Genomic DNA, 14,339 nt, shown 5'->3' on the forward strand with positions numbered 1-14,339 from the left:
TTTAAATGATATAGTTCTTTCAGGAGACAAGCTATGAGTGATATCTTTATTTTCATTTCATTTATGTATGATTTTTAATTTTTTTTCTGATTTTTTTGCAACTTTTCTGAAATCAAGACAACCTATTATAAAAAGAGGAGAATTAAGATACTTAAAAATTGGAATATATATTAATAAGGATTCATGAAAAATGGCAAATCATGCATAAACAATTATTCAATATCATTTAATGTGTACTTTCTTTGATTTTACAAAAAAGCAATTACAGTCAAGAAAATGAATAACAAAGCCATTCTAATTTGCATTCCCAAATGCATTCCCTGAACAGATGAGTAAGGTATTTCTGGCAATTTCATAGCAGTTCACGTAAGGCCTGGAAAATTCTTTCATGTAGAGCCTCCAATTCTGGACTTGCAAAGCTTCAGTGTGGATAGTAAGAATAGCAAAGATCACATCTGTTACATCTCAAACAGGAAGCGAAATGTAAGAATTCTATCTTATTATATGTTCTTTGGTTCAAATAATTGATAAAAGACCCTGCAATTGGTCCATGTGGTTGATTATGTTGTGGTCATAAATATGATCGCCACCTGTTTTGCAAAACAGTAAGCACTAAATATAATAATTCTATGGATGTGATTCTAAAAATAGTTTATACCTACACGAATCTTTTTGGAAAATTTTACCAAATAGAATCAACTTCAGTGCTTTTCTGAACCAAGGATAGAAAAAAGCATAAACCATTGGATTGAACGTAGAGTTCAAGTACCCAAACCAAATCAATGCATCATTCAATGTGGGTGGAATGCTATAGTCCAGGAAAGGATCCATGACCATGCAGACAAAGAAAGGACACCAGCATATTAGGAAAACTCCTATCACAATCCCTAAAGTCTTTGCAGCTTTCCTTTCTTTGCTTTGGAACATTCCATTTTTTTCTTCCAATCCAATTTGAAACTTCTGATTTGCATCATGAATTGATTTTGCCTGTCTCTGAGCTATGAAATATATTCTGGAATAGACACACAACATAATAGATCCAGGTATATAGAAAGAAGTCATAAAGGCCAGTACCCCAGATGTTTTGCTAAAGAAGACGGAGCAACCCCCTACGCAGTGAATGTATTTATAATACATCTCTTCAGCTCCTTTGAAGTTTAGCTCCAGAAAAATCATTCCAAATGCAAAAAGAGCAGGAACACTCCAACTAATGAAGATCATCACAAAGATAACCAAGATACTGATTTTGGCTTTGTATCTCAATGGATCACACACAGCATAGTAGCGGTCAATGGAAATGAAGGACAAGTGGAAAATGGATGCTGAGCTCAGCATAATGTCAGTGCTGGTGTGGATTTTACAGAAGACTTCTCCAAAGTACCAGCCATGCTCAACAGATCTGACCATGCTATAGGGCATGACCAGGCACCCCAGCAGAAAATCCACAGTGGCCATGGAATGAATGAGCCAATTAGTTGGGGTATGAAGTTGCTTGAAGTGTGATATGGAAATAATGACTATCAGATTGCCAATGAGTGTGGTCAGAATTATGAGCACCATTAAACTATACAGGGAAGCACGGACATCATTCGACCTGCTGCTTTTCACACAGGAAATATTAATTATATTGTGGCAAAAAGACATTGTTCCTGAGGGTTTTCTACCAGTTTATTTCTTCCTTTGTGTATTGAGGAATCTTTCTTTGAAATCCATAATCAGGTTTGGGTTCCTTCTTTTACTTCCATATACCTATTCCAGAAATCCAGGAGGAAAAAAGAAAAGAGAGGGAGAGAATCATTGAAAATTTGATTCTTTTCACTTCTAGCATACTCACTATTACTTCTTGCTGAAAAATCATTATTTTAGAAAGAGCTTTTATTCCTAAGTTTAGTTCCGTAGGTCAGTTCAATAACTTTTTTAACATCTCCTCATTGGATAATGGTGCTAGAAATGAAAAGTTGAATTATTAGATTGAAATACATGAAACTGACACTTTTTTTGGTTAGAGAAGGTCAAATGATGAATTTTTCATATGCTTCAATCTATGGAAATAGTCTTTGTTCAAAAGAAAGTCTTGTGGGGAAAGTTTATATTCTATAGGGTATATAAATTGCCAGAAATTTTAGAATTCAAATATGTTCCAGAGGAAAAGTGAAATATTTTAAATGCATCTCTTGTACACAATAATATCTGCTAGTGTATGCTTTTGTACTTGATAAAATATAAGATATTTCTTATTTTCTAATTAACTGTAATGGAAAGAAGCTTACATACATTTACTTCTGGTTTGCAAAGCACTTATACATATATTCCAAGTATTACTTCATTTAACATTTTTGCATCTACAAAGTAAACATTATTGCTTATAAGAAAGATACGACATGTTTTGTTAATGTAATTATACTGGCAAGAATTTGAACTTTCGTTCATGAAACCACTGAAAGTAGAATATGACCTGAGGTCTCAATTACTAGTATAGTTTCTTTTTTGTTAATCCACATTTTCTTTCCGTGGCAGAAAGGATCAAGTCTTCTTTCCATTCTTTTTTATTAATCCACATTTTTTCCCACAGCAGAAAAGATCAATTCAGATAAATTATTTTCATTAAACTTTGAACTTTCATATAAGAACAAAAGATCTCTTGAAAAGTGATATCTATTAATGAAGTGTGATATTATGGTCTCAGTTTTTAAGGATTTTAAATACACAGACCAAAGTCTGTGGTAAAGACATGATGTGGCACAGGGAAAAGATGGCTGAGGTGAGAACCAGGGAACCTGAGCTTCAGTGTGTGCTGTGGGCATGGCACTGGAGCTTTTTTTTTTTTTTTTTTTTTTTTTTTTTTTTAAAATCTGAAAAAGAAGCCCTTTAATTTTTTTTTTTTCATTCATTCCCAATTTTAAAACCAAAGTAAAATCTGGTTAAAACAGAGATGGCACCTTTTTTCTCCTCATGCCCATTAAAGAACCCAAGGCTCCCTGAGAGCTAGTTTAAAAATATCCCCTTTGGGGGTGCCTGGGTGACATAGTCAGTTAAGTGTGAGCCTCTTGATTTAGGCTCAGGTCAGGATCTCAGGATCATGAGTTTGAGACCCTTCCCCCCAACCCAAGTCTGTTTCTCTCCTTCTCCCTCTTCCTCTGTCCCTCCCTCCACTGGAGTGTACACTCTCTTTCTTTGTCTCTCTAAAAATAAATAAATAAATCTTTTAAAAAAATCCCCTCTGTTTCTATATGATTCTGTAATTCTCAACTAAATTCTGGAATTTTCAATATATTTTGAAATATATATATGTATATGTATATATATATATGGTATATATAAATATATATGTATGTATAAGTGTATATGAAGAGAAGGAGAGAGAATTTGGAAAAAGAATGGGGATTTCTGGCACTCAATAAACAACCTGCACTGTGTTGAAATGCTAGAAAAGAGCAACAAGTCTTAGAATATTCTCAGAGTCTGCCTTCCTTTTCATTTCCTCTCATTGCCTCTGAGCTGACAGTTTAGATCAAGACTACATAAAAATTTAAATGTACCCATAACTGGAACTGGAGGAATAAAAATAAATAAAATATCTAGCTATGAAAATGCATATTTTAATAAATTTAAAACACCTCTCCTCCAATCCCTTCAAATATGTAGTACTCTTCCATAAAAACAATAAATTCCTCAAAAAGAATTATTTTTAATTTCACATCTTCAGAAGATCCCCTTTTACTTCCACTTTATGAGAAAGGAAAACAAAACAAAACCTCTTTTTGAAAGTCATTTACACTCTTTGTCTTTCATTCATCTACTAGCCTTTTGAATACGCTCTAGCTCTAACAGACTTTTGTCAACACTCTACCAAAACGGTTTTTTTTTTTTCAGCTAAGACAGTAGAAGAGATGGTTTATTGTACATGTGTTACATTCAGGCACAAATGAAAAGAGAATTTGTCCAGAAAGTCACAGGTCCAGGGCAAAGGACCAAAAGGGACTGTTTTGGTATGAGTGACATGTGTCTCTCAAAGGTGGTCATTGTGATCAGATGGCAATGGATATTCTGAATCCACTGAATCAAGTTCTAGACAATAGGCATGCAGTCCACAAATTGGTACCAGTGTCTCTGGCTTCTGGCTTTCTTTATTTCTGCTCCTGTGGCTTCCACGGGTGTACAAGCCAGAGCTTTACTTGGTCCTCTGGTCCATCTTCCTTCTTTTACCCTTCAACCTGTGCTTGTGCTGCTTCCTCTGCTTAGCTTTCATGATGCAGAGGTTTTCAAGAAGATGGCACTAAGGACAAGAGCCCCAAACCGTGTTTTAATCTTGTTGTCCTAGGTTACTAACCCCAGTGCTAAATTCTCAGGCTTCTCCTTGCTTGACCCCCTAGATGCTTCTTGAAACAATCCCTTCCTTTGCAGCTCTGAATTCAATGGTTACTCTTTCCAGCTTCCATTGCCAGTTCTTCAACTCACTTGCCCTGAGGCTAGTCCTTGGTTCTCTTCTCTACTGAGGTCTGCTCCCTAGGTGATTTCTTACAGTCTTCTGGCCTTAAACTAATCTATATGCTGAGGAGTCTCAAATAAATAACTCCAGCCATGACCTCCCCCAAACCCACACTCTGGACAAACATTTCCTGCTGTCTAGAGAATATCACCATTTACTATATCTAAAGCTTCCAGTCTTCTCCACAACATGTGCCCAGCTCCTTTTCCTTTCCATACATCTCAAAAAATGGCAACTTCGTTCTTGCAAATCCTCGGTCCTAAACCTTGAAGTAATTATTGACTACTCTCTCTCACACTCAATAATATAGCTAATCCATCAGTAAATATCTTGACACTTCATTGAAAATATATCCATAATCAGACCAGTTCTCATGGTCCCAGCCACTAACCACTGTCAAATTAGTAGCCTCCCGACTGGTTTCCCTGATTCTTTTCTTTTTTCCCTGCCTTTCTAGTTTAATTCTAGAGTCTTGACTTGAGCACCTAGTTTCAAAGCCAAGGAGAGGATTGGTTCCCTCCTCACCATTCTTTCAGAAAAGGTAAAGAATATGAACCCATTCTGTGGACGGTGTGGAAAGTGTTCCACAGACAATGCTAAGCAGAGGAGAAACTCATTCCGTTTGCCATCAGCTGTAATAATTAGTTATAAAGTCAAGGAAGGGGACCCACAGGGATCTTTGAAAAAGTAATCATGGAGCACAGAGGAGAAAGTCATAGGTTTTTGTTTTTGTTTTTGTTTAAAGAAAAATTGCCTTCTATTGATACATCATTTTCAGATTACTGATACAAACTGGTCAGAGAATAATTATGTATTTTGCCCAACATCAAACTGCAAAAAGTTTCCAAACACAGATGCATTTCGTGTTCAAGTTCCAAAAATAAATAAAGGCTTTCTATCTGAAAACATTCCTAGCCCTCTAAAGTAAACATTAAGAAACAAGTACAAAAAAATGACCTCCCGGCTTCTGAAGGGTCCACTTAGTTACATGAAGTATTCTCTTTCACAACACTTTTTCAGATTCAAAAGATATTTACTTCCTAAGAACTTGAGGATCTTCATTTCAAACCCTTTGGTCCGTTTCCATGGCAACAGTGCAGCATTCCTTGGTTCCCAGAAGTTGCATTAGTAGACTGTGGAATTTCTCAATCTTTTGTACAACTCGGGCTTGGTCTGTTCTTTGCACCAAACAAACTAAATCACCTGTTAACTTTAACACACGAACTCCCCCATCAGAATGCCAGTTTTTGAGAACCACACACGCCTTCGTAGGGCCAGCAAGGTAGTTTCTTAGCGCTGTTGAACACCTCCCAGGCCTGGTACTTTGGCATCCAGCACCTACAGTGGAGCTCCAGAGAAGGCGAGGTTGGGGACATGGGGAGCCACTGGGCCCACCTCCAAAGTCATAACTTTTAAAACAGCAATCACGGCTGCCCATGTGAACAGAACCAGGGAGAGGCAGAAGCCACACAAGCCTAGATGAGGAATTTCTCAGCATGTCACAACCGTACAGGAGAAAGTCACCTGAGCTCCAAAGTACATTTAGGGAGACATCAAGAATTTCCACCCCTTAACCCAAGGAAACTGGCAGTTATTCAAGGTAAACAACAGTAGAATGGCCTGGAGCTGCAACAGTTTAGAACCTCCTGGCATGTCCTTACCCAAATACACAAAGCCAGATAGAAATGCAAAAACAGTTTCCTAGCAGGAAACAGAGCGGTTAAATTCCTGGGGAATTCAAGCCCAAGACCACTTGATACCTTAAAGGAAACTAAGAATAAACAACTGTCCTTGATCCAGATAGAAGCCAGAATGTCAATGCCTTGTTGGCTTGTTCAGATTTTTTCACTGACTTTATGTTTCCTCTAGGTGGTGACTTTGTAGTTAGCACATAATATAAAATGAGGGGTAGAGAAATGAAACATTATAACTCAGGATTTCATTTTTGTTCTAGAACTTTCCATGGATATTCTGTACTTGCTTTTTATAAGAAAATCTCTGAAGTGTATAATTGCCTGACTGATTTGAGGGAGGGAATTTAAAAGTAATATGGACCTAAAATTGCAACTAAACTTTGTTTTAACCCAAATAGATTGTTGTCTTATGATTGTTCTACTGCTCCTAGATAATGTTATAAAAAATTGTATTGTCCTACATAAACCATTGTACTCAAATTTTTGGTAAACATTCAAAGTTTCAGATGCTTCTTGCTTGACCAGTATGTGACTTTTGAGTGTCATAAAAAAACAGTCACCCAATGCGACCAGTTGAGCTAATGAGTCTATGATGCTCAAAGGAGATAAAGGATTTAAAGTATGCTAGGAAAAAGTCATACAATCTGTGTGAATCCAGTAAATAGTCCTCAAGTCTGTTTAGAGACCATAATTGCCCTCTCCAAATAGATGGGACCGGAAACTTGCTGATCCTGCATTTGGTTCCAGAACCAAGAAAGCAGGATGTTATTAACCAGCCCTAAAACGGAAAAATAATGCTTAGAATGAGATCTTCCAAAAGTGTTTTCAAGGCCCCATTAAAAGAGCAGAGGGTGTAGCACGCCTAAACTTTCTAATCTATCAAGACCCCACTCGGCGTGAGATTGTGGCCAGAGGCTGTGTGTCCCTGTCAGAGTTTCTGGAGAAACTAAGATGGCTGATATTTGCCGGGTTAGCTCATTTTCTTCTCTATTTAAAGTTACCTGGTAAATAGTACATTTATTCACCATCAATACAGTCGAAAATTTAACTTGAGAATACAGTAAATATAATTTGTTATCTTCCTACAAATCTAAAACCCCAAAATAATGTACCTTCACAGGAACAAAAATAAGGCTGACCTCAAGTATACAGAGAGCTATGAGAAGAAAAATTTGAAACTAGAGAATTTTATACACAGGAAATGTACTTATGGACTGTGAAAGATGGTTTATTATATTCCAATGTTCATAAAACATTCTACCCATGTATTCTTTTTGAAAAAAAAATATATATATTTGCTGAGAAACATCAGTTGCTTGTGGAAGTCATGAGAATTAGGATCTCAAGAATTTGGAAATGAAGCCGTAAAAAGACTAAAAATTAGCTTTTGCAAATCAGAGGACTGAGTTTAAAATAATTCTGGCAGGGGCACCTGGGTGGCTCAGTCAGTTAACCTTCTGACTCTGGGATCGAACCCCATGTCCATGTTGAGGAGAGGGGTCCTTTCTCAGAGGGGAGTCTGCTTCTCTCTCTCCCTCTACAGCTCCCCCTGCTTGTGCTCTCTCTGACTCTCTTTCAAATAAATATATAAAATATTTAAAAATATATAATACAATAAAATAGTTCTTCCTTTAAAATTGAAATGCAATTGATGAAGAGACACATTTTTTAAAAGCAATTTTGAGGAAAAATACCTCTAAAATACCATTTACAAACTGGAAGCAAGTATTGTAAACAGCCTTGCCAGTGAGAGAAAAGCTTCCACCCAAGAGACTTTGACAGCCTGGCCTGCCAACAATGTGTACACCCCTGATAAGACCTCTCAGAGTTCACAATTCATTTAAGAAAATAGCAGTAGCAGCACCAAGAGGAGTCAAGTCAATTAGAAAAGGTGGGTGGCTACTCTAGAGGCAGAAAAGTGAAAACTTTAAAAAAACATTTAGTAAAAACACACAAGAACATCAAATTAGCACACAGAAAAGGTTTTACAACCAAAAGAAATGATATCAGGTATCCATAAAGAATTTATAAAAGAGAATAATCACAGCTAACGACTAAGTCACTGACCCTGGGAATCAAATGGAAGAGTATCGCACATGCTAAGCTACAATACAAAGAAAGAGAAATTCACTCATTCTTTTTCACAAATATGGAGTGAATGACTTCGTTCCATCAGACACTAGGTCCTGGGGTGAACAGACACAACTAAACTTCTTGCCTCTGAGGAACCTACATTCCAGTGTGCATGGGGGACACAGACAATAAACATGAACAATAAATAAGAAGTTAGATTGTAGTGTTTGCTAAGGGGAAAAAATAAAGAAGAGAAGAGACAGTTGCAATGTTTGGGGAGAGGACTGAACCTCAGGATAAGGGAGCCATGGAAAAGTTAAATAAGAAGCTGACTCTGAATGAAATACCTGAAGGAACTGAGGAGCTAACCACATGGATATGTAGGGGAAGAGCAATCTGGGGAGAGGAGACAGCCAGCTCAAAGGCCCTGAGATGGAAACATGCTTTATTGTGTCTGCAAAATTACGAGATGTCAGTGTGGTTGGAGCAGAGCCAGCAAAGCAGAGAAAAAGGGATGGGGAAAGTAGGGATGCTGTACAAAACTACACTGAGTAGGTCCCTACAGGTCCCAGTAAGAATTTTAGCTTTGCCTTTAAGTGAAAAAGGAAGTTCCTGGTGGGTTTTGAACCCAACAACATGATCTGACAGGTTCTGACAGATGCACCCTGACTGCTGTGCTGAGAACAGAGGCAGAGGGTAAGGATGAAGGCGAGAGAAGCTGCCACTGTACCCTGGTGAGGGAAGATGATGGTTTGAACATAGCAGGGGTGGTGAGTGTGGAGAGGAGTGGCCAAGTTTGGAAATGTTCTGAAGGTACAACAGGCAGGATTTACACATGACTGAGCGTGGGAGGAAGTTTTCCAGGGAAATAGCAAGGCTTTTGGTTTGAGCAGCTTGAAAGAGGGGCTCCCACTGACTGAGATGGAAAAGATGGTGGTTGGAGAACAGCAAGGAGCAGAAAGAAATCAGGAGTTGGGTTTTGAATTTGTCAAGGTGGAGCTGAGTGCTGAAGAGTGTGGCCTCTAGTGTCTACTGTGTCTGTTTAAATCCAGGCAGGCCTGGCCATTCACCCATTCTCTGCCTTTGGACAGGTTATCCAATCTCTTGGGGCTACAGTTTTCTTGTGCAAACAAAAGTAAAAAAGTTTAAAAAAAAAAAAAAGGAAATCTAGTTTCTGGACTGTTATAAGTCTGGAATGAGTTAATATTCATAAAGTGTTTACAGTAGCATCCTGTGCCTAGTGTTTATCAAATAAATAAACATCTGAGAGGAATGGTATAGACATGTTAAGGAAATGTGTAAAAGGTATCAGGAAACCTTTACAAGAATATACATATATTTAAATCAATATGAAAAAGATGGATGGTAAAGGGTTATTATAGGCAGAAGGAAAGGAATAGGAATGGACAAGGGGGATAAACAGGGAAGAAACAAGATGAAACAAAACAAAGAGGGGTTAGTATGTCATAAGGGAATGGGCTGTTTTAGTAACTGCCATAGCTTCAGGGCCTGGGAAATGTCTAGAACATGCACTGAGAACAAAAATGAATAAAGGCTTGGATGAATGAACCAATGAGCTGAGGAGTTCATTAGCTCATTTCTGTCCCCCTGGGGCCCTAGTAAAGTAAGGCACATGCACTTAGTCCAGCTCTGATTCCAAAGATAAGAAAGAAAATGTTATAACCAACCAGTTAGAAATTCTTTCATTGTGGTGATAGTATTACAGGTATTTTCATCTCTGCAAACTCTCAAGTCATGTATGTTAAATGTATACAGTTTTTTACATATCAATTATATGTCAACAATGCTGCTTTAAAAAAACAAAGAAGGAAAGATGATTTGGCTACCATAGGATTTATTTGTAATTTTAGAAACCAGAAGACAGTGGAATGAGTTTAGAAACTCTTCAGGAAATAGCAACTCAACAGTCCTATATTTAGCCAAAATGGTAGTCATAGGAAGGCAAAAGAAAGATAGCAAATAATGCATTTATAACTACCTTCTGAGAAACTCTAGGAAATACTCTAACAGTATAAAATTTAAACCAAACCAAGAATTTCTAATTAACAAGAGATGAAGAATAAAAGCAACAACTGTGAGTAATATTATCTAAATTAAGATTTATTTTAAATCAAAAAGAATTATGATTATAGGACACAAATAATGCTGGTTATATAAGGATTTTTGAAATGAAAAATATGTATTTCAAAAAAACAATGTTAATCTGTAACTTAAATTCTCAACTATCTCAATGTCCTCCGGTTTTTATTTCAGGTTGGTAAGGGCCTAGCAAGTTAAACATCTTGACAAGATGACAAAATGTACAGCTAATCTTTTATTTTGGCAAGTTTCTCTAGCAGTATTTTTTAAAGTTTAAAATACCTATGTTGTTCAACCCAGCAGTAGTTTTTGTAACAGCAACAGAAGTAAAAACTAAAATAGTCTGAACTTCCATCAGACACACACAGCAGTAGACATGATGTATGTTCAATAAAATGTTAAATTAGGGCACCTGGGTGGCTCAGTTGGTTAAGCACCTAACTTTGGCTCAGGTTATGATCCCAGGGTCCAGGGATCAAGCCCCACAGGAGGGTGCCTGCGCCACAGGGAGTCTGCTTGTTCCTCTGCCTCTTCCCCCACTCATTCCTCTCTCTCTCCCTCTCAAATAAATAAATAATGAATCTTAAGAAAATAAGATGTTAATTAAATGAGTTGGGTTTTTTAACGTACAGATATAGAAAGATGTCAATGGTATCTTATCAAGTAAGAAAAAAAAAGAATTTGCAAAATGTTTTAAAATACCATGTACAGAGACACTCATACTGACACACACACATATTTGTATAAGCATGGAAAATACGTATGAAATGGTACACTCCAAATGCTTAGTATCCTTAATTCAGAGATGGTAAGATTAAAATTAAAAAAAATTAAAATTAAACAACAACATAAAAGAGAAATAATATTAAATTGTAGCAAAACTTTTCCTGGGTGGCAAAATAACAGGTGAGTTTTACTTTCTTCTCCCTAATTTCTACATATCCCAAGTTTTCTACTATGAGAATGTTTCACTTTCATAACTAGAAAAAATTATTTAATAAAATTAAATGGATTGTCTGTGAATTGCTCTAAACGAAAGTTTAATGAAACTCAAAAAAACTATTGGTGAATAACAAGTAACAAATTATACAATTTGTGATTTTGTGCTTGTATAATTCTCTATATGAGTTATTGATCCATTTTAACATTATATTAAAATTAAATTTTTGCTGAATTTCTGAGCTGAACCCATATCCTGTTTTTGTTCTATATAAATTTAGAAATATAATTAGAAATAAAGTTGATAACAATTTTATTCCAAAAGTATGTTTGCAGCTCCGTAATTTACCCAGTATTCCTTATTAAAATACTAAAATATTTTTGAAAAATACTTATTTTATTTTTTTGAGATTTTATTTATTTATTTGCAATAGCGCAAGTACCAGCAAAAAAGCACAAGCAGGGGAGCAGCAGAGGAAGAGAGAGAAGCAGGCTCTCCACTGAGTAGAGAGCCCAGCACTACTAAGCCATCCAGACACCCTGGAAGATACTTACTTTATCTTATTTTTAAAAGATTTTATTTATTTATTTATTAATAAAATAAGAGAGAGAGACACAGCAAGAGAGAGAATACAAGCAGGGGAAGTGGAAGAGGGAGAAACAGGCTTCAGGCTGGGCAGGGAGCCCAATGAGGGGCTCGATCCCAGGATTCTGGGATCTTGATCTGAGCCGAAGGCAGTTGCTTAACAACTAAGCCAGCTAACAACTAAGGCAGTGTCTTAACAACTAAGCCACACAGGCACCCCCAAAATACTTATTTTAACGGCGAGAAAAAGTCAAGGGGCAAAAGAAATAATGTTAATGTTATTTAATGTTAATGTTATTTAAGGCGTGAGTCTTGATGGGAAACATCATTGGAGACAATCTGTTTCTATCTTGAAGAAACAGGAAGCATGGCAAATTCCATTTGTTTGCTTACCCATCAACATGGCCCGACAGATAAGAGAAAAAACCATTTCCAGCAATATTATGAATAGGTAAATAGAATATACCTGAAAGTTTTTCTGTTATGTAGACCTGCATAAGATAATATGTATCAGATTTAAGTCATCATACTAAAAGATTCTTAAACTAATCAATCTAATATATGGCATGTAGACACAAAAAGACACATACACACAATACACTAAAGAGTGGAGTCATTCAACAATGGGCCAGGATTTTTCCCACCAAATAATATTTGTGCAAATAAGATTTTAGTTCTCTAGTTTAGTATAAAATAACAATAACAAATAATTTTAAAACCTGTACAAATCTCTGTGAAGTTCCTTTTCATAATGTTAAAACTAGCCAACACGCACAGAAGGAATGCCCTTCTTCATTTACAAGAAAAGGAGATAAAAAATCATGCTTCAACTTTAAGTCTCCTAGGTTTCCATAGGTGAAATTTTCGTAAACGTGAAACATTTGAAAAGCACATATAAAGCAAGCTATTTAAAGATATATAACTATTTTTTTAGCTTCTCTTACTAACACAGGTTTTAAGTAACTAAGTTACAGAAACCTTGTTAACTTTCTATTAAATAATCATAAATTTTAATGTATGAGTAAGTACCAAGCCACGGATAACTTTTATGGTCTTCAGCATTCTCTCAATAAAAGATCCCCTAGACCCCCAGGCTAGTCCCTGCTTTTTCTGTGGCTTTTGAGTGCATTGAGACCTACCTTCTCCAGCAAGAGTCAACAAGCATAGATGAACTGGGAGAAGAAAACAGCCTTTGGGAGGAGACCCACTGCATCTGTCCCCAGCACGGCTGCTGCTGGCTAAAGCCACGGCTGGGCTCCAATAGGCCACAGTTCACATAGGCAAGTGACGCAAATATTAAAATCTGGAAAAGATAAGCTGATAATAAATCTTTCTGAAACAAGGTTGAACAATATAGTATTAATACATGGAACTGGGAGGCGCTTTTATTCTAAACCAGCATCAGGAAGCTAGCAGTGAACAAGCTAAATAGAGAAAGTAAATATTACCATTACCTTAAAAATAATCTCAAACATGGGCCACCAGTAACCACAGTCATGGGTGTTAACAGCATATATATAAAAACACATGTTCTTTAAAACCGCCTTAATTGTGGATGGATTTGAAAGAAAAGTACTCCTGCATTAGACATCTTTACAAAGGAAATAACTAGCACTAAAAAAGCAGTTTAGTTTCAAAACAGGTAACTTTACCTGCCAAAGGACTAGTTTGAAAAATTAATATGTATTTAAGCCCAATAACATCCTGTGGATAGAAAATAAATTAAAACAACTTTCTCCCAAACTTTGTTTTAACCACAATAGGAAGAAAAATATTTTACATCCTGACTCTACATGTCGGTAAGCATCCATAACAGAAGCAAATGCTTTCATTAAAACATGTGCTTATTTATGCTTATTAAATGTTTTCATTAAAAATATGCTTCATTCAACCCGTTCTGATATTTTCCACTTTCTTTTTTTAATAATTGGGATTTGTATCCCAATAATGTTACTAATCACAATTATAGAAACACTGCTTTAGAGGTGAGATGGTCATCAATTTTTTAATTCCTCTAAACAAAACTTCTAAAATGACCCTCTCACACATGGAGCCAGATCCTTCAAAATAGCCCAATAACTAGCTTCACAAGTGCAATTTCTCATCTATGTCTATTTGTTATTCTGCCACAGGAAATCATAGGATCATTATGATAGACTATTACTGTTCGTGATTCTTCACTCTCCTAGCGTCTACACTTATGTCTTTCCTTCATTGAGAATGGATGTTTCTTCCCTGTCCTTCAAACTTCAGCTTTGCCACTTTACTTTTTTGGCTAAAAGAATATAGACAGAAATAAAAGTGTGCCAGTTCTAAGCCTTGTCTTGAGGAGGACTCCCCTATTTATGAATGTCTTCGGTGCCCCTCCCATGATGAGACCAGGCCCCAAGGAAGCCTGCTGGTCCAAAAGGATGAGAGACATATGGAACAGATTGGGTCATAGGGATAGGAAACATAT

The 14,339-nt window shown here is 36.5% G+C and overlaps 1 protein-coding gene across 1 annotated transcript; it reads right to left on the bottom strand.

The window, feature by feature from the left end:
* Window positions 1–251: 251 nt before the first annotated feature.
* Window positions 252–13,044, bottom strand: LOC116858620 (trace amine-associated receptor 1). Its single transcript, XM_032843458.1, has 2 exons — window positions 13,021–13,044; window positions 252–1,749 (listed from the first exon to the last, which is right to left on the bottom strand). Exon 2 carries the CDS (start codon window positions 1,642–1,644, stop codon window positions 628–630), a length of 1,017 nt encoding a protein of 338 aa, XP_032699349.1. The 5' UTR covers window positions 1,645–1,749; window positions 13,021–13,044; the 3' UTR covers window positions 252–627.
* Window positions 13,045–14,339: the final 1,295 nt, after the last annotated feature.

This window comes from Lontra canadensis, unplaced genomic scaffold (genome assembly GCF_010015895.1).
Source record: "Lontra canadensis isolate GAN:19392208 unplaced genomic scaffold, GSC_riverotter_1.0 scaffold141, whole genome shotgun sequence".
NCBI lineage: Eukaryota > Metazoa > Chordata > Mammalia > Carnivora > Mustelidae > Lontra > Lontra canadensis.

Bases quoted from the DNA above. Each gene is read 5' to 3' on its own strand.
- LOC116858620 (XM_032843458.1), bottom strand. From the start codon at position 1,644: ATGTCTTTTTGCCACAATATAATTAATATTTCCTGTGTGAAAAGCAGC.